The sequence below is a fragment of the Etheostoma spectabile genome, chromosome 7 (assembly GCF_008692095.1).
Source record: "Etheostoma spectabile isolate EspeVRDwgs_2016 chromosome 7, UIUC_Espe_1.0, whole genome shotgun sequence".
Classification (NCBI taxonomy): Eukaryota; Metazoa; Chordata; class Actinopteri; order Perciformes; family Percidae; genus Etheostoma; species Etheostoma spectabile.
In genome coordinates, this window is record NC_045739.1 from 22,876,941 (window position 1) to 22,882,862 (window position 5,922).

General features: G+C 42.5%; 1 protein-coding gene and 1 long non-coding RNA gene across 5 annotated transcripts in view; one reads left to right on the top strand and one right to left on the bottom strand.

The window, feature by feature from the left end:
* Positions 1-63: 63 nt before the first annotated feature.
* The window catches only part of flna (filamin A, alpha (actin binding protein 280)), a 65,655-nt gene continuing 59,796 nt past the window's right edge, over positions 64-5,922 (bottom strand). For all 4 annotated transcript variants that reach the window (XM_032522003.1, XM_032522001.1, XM_032522002.1 and 1 more), the window contains 5 exons: positions 5,555-5,687; positions 4,189-4,365; positions 3,047-3,265; positions 2,708-2,905; positions 64-1,490 (listed from right to left, as the gene is read on the bottom strand). In XM_032522003.1, the coding sequence (XP_032377894.1) occupies positions 1,306-1,490; positions 2,708-2,905; positions 3,047-3,265; positions 4,189-4,365; positions 5,555-5,687 (912 nt within the window). In that variant the 3' untranslated portion in view covers positions 64-1,305. The remainder of the gene's footprint in view (positions 1,491-2,707; positions 2,906-3,046; positions 3,266-4,188; positions 4,366-5,554; positions 5,688-5,922) is intronic.
* The window catches only part of LOC116693235 (uncharacterized), a 318-nt gene continuing 82 nt past the window's right edge, over positions 5,687-5,922 (top strand). The window contains exon 1 of the long non-coding RNA XR_004332872.1: positions 5,687-5,912. This is a non-coding gene — a long non-coding RNA (uncharacterized LOC116693235). The remainder of the gene's footprint in view (positions 5,913-5,922) is intronic.

A 5,922-nucleotide genomic window follows, 5' to 3' on the forward strand; every position in this document is an offset into this window, starting at 1 on the left:
GGGGGGGGGGGGTGAGATACAAACACTGAGCAAAAAACAAAGCACTCTTCTGTTCGCTTTTGCTTTTTTGGTCATCATGTTTTTAGGACGTGACAAACCCCATCGTCATCTTCAGCCCTTCAGTCAACAAGTCACGACTTTACAAACTTCCCTTTTTAAACCTTTTTAATCGATATGAAAAAAGCTCCATATTTAAAGGTGAACCGCAACAAACACGTCGCATGTAATGTTGATGTTACTCTTTCCGTGTCAAGAGTTTTACAACCTAATGAATATGCAGATCACATTAAAAACACGCACACAAAAGCGTTAGTTTCCCAGCAGCGGTGTTGAAAGAGCACGTGTGACAAACCACGAGGAAGCTACTGTGAAATGTGTCTTTTTCCTGCCTGTTCACACAGTATGTGGCCTCATCATTAATCTTCTGGAATCATTCCCATATTCTAATACGGCTTTAAGAACAGCAGTGCCTAAAACTGGATCACACTAGCAGCAGGTAAAACAACTGGGTTGGTTAAAAAGCATCAGGAAAACCACATGCTGAAGCGGACTGGAACAGTGCCGTGCATTCGTAGTTATAAGTAACAGACGAGCCGTTCTTAAGACTTTTAGTACACTGACAATTAAAGATCTTACATCAAAGTGTGTGGTGGGACATATAAACCCATTGCTCCAAAAGGCACATTGCTCGTGACACTCTTTGGTTCATGTCCTGTGACTGGTCATATAAAACGGACTCCATCATTATTGTATGTTAAGTATGTAGCTCCTCCAGTGTAAACAGTAACCTTCCATCCAATGCTGTGCTCAGTGGGGCCAAAATCAACTGCTGCTACGCTACACTAAGCTATCCTATCACTGTACACTAGTTCAGACAATGTCCACTTATGTGCATGACGGAAAATGTGAAGCACAATTGTCTGGCCTACCATAATAATTAAAAAAAAAGGTGCATCTTTTTCTTCCCTAGATTGTTGATGATTAGCAGAAGAATAAAACAAGGAATGGAGCGACTATCCAGAAAGAGAAGAATACCGTATATATATCTCCATGCATTCATCTTTGGGAGATTCTGGACTGGGTTACAGTGAATGATGTTGCTTTTTAGTATATTCACTTGTCTGAAAGTGTAAACACTGATGTGACAGTTTTCCTAGTTGGTTAAATAGTTACAAAATCGGACGCAAACAAAAAATTTTTTAACATGGGAGCAACTTGGACTTGTAAACAATCATCGGTTAGACTCTGGATAGGATTTCAGTTGTATTGAACAGTGGTATATTGGCTGATTGTGGCGCTGGGCTGTTAGACAGTAATGTGGTACGGGCTGCCAGGGATGTGTTCGTCCCCCCACTTCACCACCAGGATGTATTCTCCCTTCTCTTTCAGCTGGTAGCTGACGTTGTACATGCGGTTGCCCATATGTTTCACTAGGATCTCCTCGCAGGGGACCTTGGGACCATCCACGCCAACCAGGAGCATGTTACGACCTGGGGACAGACATGCAACAGGTGAGTATCCACATCAATATATTCTTAGCAAAGTTGTTATAATTTAGAATTTTCAATTAGTTCTAATTTCATTTTAGTTTAGTTTGAATTACTTTTCAGAGTGTTTTGGTAGTTTTAGTTTCACTTTTTTTGCAGAAAAATTGAATGTAGGGCTGCACGATATGTGGAAAATGTGCGATAATGTTCTATATCGCGATAACGATATCACTCACGATACATAAACAGATATTACAATGTGCGCAGTTCTGCCTTTCTGTGGCTTTCAGTATTCTTCTACAATACAACAAATTGCTTGTTTGAGTTTAAAACAAAGAAAAAAGTGAAATCATTTTTAACGTTCTTTTATGGACAAATTGAACATTACATTAAATTAAAGGCACCACTTAAAAAAATAAATCTGTTTTGTGTCGCGATATGTTGAAGCCTTTCGCAATGTGTATACGTCATGTATACATTTACATTAAAACGTGCAAACGAAGATTTCCAAAATCTCCAGTTTTAACAACGTCTCATTTTCAGATGCAAATTCTCCGTTTATGTGTAAACAAAGGGCACAAACGAACAAAAAAGTCGGTGTTTCTCAGAATACCCAAGTAAGTGTAAACGGGGTATCAGGGTATCTTGGGTAAAGAGGACTTTATTTTAAGACCACAAACGCAGAGATATCACTAAACTGCCTGTGTATCGTCTGATTTATGTGTCGTCATTACTGTGATTGGACGTAAAAGCCTTTTCTAGGTCTCACCCCCTAAAACCTTGGTATTGGTATTTTCTAAGTCTCACCCCATCAAAGTCTCGGCCTTTTCTAGTTCTCACCCCCTCAAAGTCATGGTATTGTTTTTTTCTACGTCCCACCCCCCAAAAAGCCGTGGTCAGACTCGGTCTCAATACACTCTGGTCTTGGTGATGGCTAGGTCTCGGTTTAGGTGGTCTTGATTACTACACAGTTTTTACAGCACTTTTAGTTTGTTAAATTTCAACACAAAGAAAGCGGAAGGTGATGGACATCCGACCGAAAAGAGGGACATCTGGTGGAATTTCCAGAGACCTCTTTTCTGCTCTCAAAATGTCCCTTTGCATGCTCAGAATTTGAACATGTAATATTATTATTATTCCATACACTGTACGATTGTTTAGAGACATATTTCTTTAAAAAAAAAGCACAAAAATGCCCTTCACATCACAATCATACACACCTGCTTTGCTGCAGTCAACACTGAAGTTGTTTTTCTGACCCACGAAGCCCTTGGTGAGGCCCAGCCCCTTGGCGACGACCTTGCTGGCATCTGATTGGCTGGGAGCACCCTGCTGAGAGCAGCTGATGGCCCGGGTCACAGGGTCAACCATGACAGAGGAAGTTTCGTGCATACTGTGGCTGGACACTAGCTTGGAACCTGGAAGATGGAGACAACGGGGTCTTAACATTCAGTTTTTAATCTTTTCCTTTTGTATTGCATTTTTTGAAATGTAAGTCCTTCCATCGGGCTTGCCTAATGTGTGTATTTCTGTATATAAAAAAATAAGATCTTCCTCACCAGTGATCTTGGCTTTGAAGGGGCTTCCGCCGATGTGGTAAGGACCGCCATATTTGATGGAAATGAGATAGTTGCCAGGAGCCATTGGGGTGTATGTGACCCTGTAGCCCTCGGGGCACTCCACACAGTCCATCTTCACCTTGGAGGGCCCGTCGATGGTCACAGCCAAAGCTCCAGGGCCCGCCTTGCTTGTGTTCACCACAAATTCACATGCACTTCCTGGAGGCAAAAATACAAACAAGACGGAACAGGAAGGACTGAGTTGAGGATGGGGACAAAATGTTTAGTGAGACCAGAAAAGAGACTGCGGCGTTCTCCTTCACATGATAAGGCTTAGGCGCAGCACCCAAGCCGTTTTGGGGAGCCGCTACCTGAAGGAATGTAATTAAATGAATTTTCTCAGATCTCATGGCTATAGTTTGTGCCCAGTGGACTGATTTAGAGTTAAGTTGTTTTTAAGCTTTTTGAGTAGTTTTAATTTATTATATTTTGCTCTTGCTTTTAATTTTTTAGACACAGATATCTGTTTTCACATCTCTTTCCATCTGTGTGCATTGCCTGTCTGCATGACGCCCTGCACTGTTATAACTATTATTTGTAGTCATAGTTATATTATATTTGTTGTTACTATAACTGGCACTGCTCATCATACCAACTGCTATAATTATTATAAAGCATATTTCTCTATATCTGTGTCTCTTGTGTCCTAACCGGCAGATGGCCGCCCACCAAGAGTCTGGTTCTGTCCGAGGTTTTTGCCCGTTTAAAATAATCTTTTTCTCTCCACTATTGCACCGAATGCTTGTTCTTGTGGGAGTGGGGGATGGTGGGGGGCCTATACCTGCTCTATCTGTAAAGTGTCCTGAGATAACTCCTGATGATTTGACACTAAAAATGAAATAAAATTGAATAGAATAAATATGGCTAAATAACTGTCCAAAATGATGTGAAATGGCGTTTCTTTGATTGAAAATCATGATTTTTCCCTGAGGCTGGACCCCAAAACCCCCACCCGCCAAATACAAGCACATAAGTCTTCCACAAACAGGGAAAACTATAGAGTGGTATGCTGAAATGTGGAAGTTCACTTCCATCCCGTTTCATTTTGTCCGGTTGTGTTGTGTAGAGGGGCAGTGTGTTACCTGTGGTGCCTCCCTCCAGTCCTGCTCCGTAGGCCGACACCATCCCAGGGTCCCCGGCCTGGCCCGTTTCTCCTACTCGGATCTTAAATGGACTACCAGGGATGTGACTTCCATTGAACTTCACATCAATTAGATAGAGGCCGTTCTCTCTGGGGATGAACCGGACTGCGTACTTATCTAGACAAAGAAAGGCGAGGAAAGGTAAGGAACATGAAAATGTTTTTAGATTTCCAGCAACAAGATCATGTTGCGACATCATTCCGGTGTGAGCAGGCTAAAGGCCCTATTTTAACGGTCTAAGCGCACGGCGTGAAGCACCTGATGCAGGTGCGTTTAGGGTGTGTACGAATCCACCGTTGCTAGTTTAATGGCAGAAAAAAAGGGTCCGTGGCCGGTTGCATGGTTCGAAAGGGTTGTACTAAGTGTCTTCATTAATCATCAGTGTGTTTTGGGTGTGACGTGAAATAAATCAGAGTGTCATCTCCCATTCCCTTTAAAAGCCAGGCGCGGTTGGACCTTGGTGCATTGCTATGATGATGGAGGATTTGCTAAGCAGGAAGGAGAGATGTTCAGGTGAAGAAACTGATCTGCTCCCGCGTGAAGTGAAAGTGCGTGACCAGCTCATACAGTATATGGCACGAGCATTGGGCCTATGTCCGGAAAACTCCACGAGGTGAAGCAGGGGTTAAAAATAACAATGAGATGCTGCGTTATTGACTTTAGACCAGGATTTTCTTGGTCAATGGCACGATCACTCTCTGCTGCCTCAAGAGTAGTACGGTAAAGAATGTAAGCTAATGCTTTTTGCACTTGACACTAAGAAAAGTACTACAATAAAGTACTAATAATAAAAAAGATAGCAATACGCCAAGAATTCACCTGAACACACCTCATCGTAAGACCAGCACACCAATGGGCGCAGGTGCATCTAAATGACGTGGGCGCTGGATGCTAAATTGTCAACTGCGTCGGTCTTAAACTAGCAAAGACACTTGAGTCGGGCTTTGCGCTGGGTGCAAGATAAAGGTAAGTGTGGATACTAGGGTTGCACAATATATGGCTTTTCTATGGTCATTGCGATATCAACTGGCGACTAAACACATTGTCAAAGGCTGCTACATATCGCGTAAAGACACTTAGAGATTCTTTGTGTTAGTTGAAAGAAATATCAGTAGAAAAGTGCACTTCATAATGTCATTCTTTTTTTAGGGCTGCATTTTATATTTAACATGTTGTATTTGACCAGAATACTGAAAGCAGCAAAAACTGAGTACACTTTAATATATCGTTATTGCAATTTTCAACAACGTTATTTCATATTTTCCTCATATCGAGCAGCCCTATTGGATGCCATCACCGTGGTTACCTTGGTCGATCTCAGTGACGCAGCATTCCTCCAGAGCTCCAGACGGGCTGTGGACCTTTGCATCGATCACACCCTTCGCCCCGTTCAGGCTGACGGCGAACGATGCTGGCTGGTTCACCTTCAAACCCGACTCCTGCTCGACAACACATACTCACACACTCAACACTGCATCACCATTACACCAACATCATAACTATCAAACTTCACCCCCCTGCTGAACACAATCATCGGCCTACTTAATAGCACCACGATCCCCACAGTATCATATACATATACATTAGGCTATTATTTAGCTTACCTGGAGGTTGCTAACAAGGCTAAAGAGGAGGGCTGTGCAGTGAAAAGGCAGAGAGAGCAGGTTTAAAGGC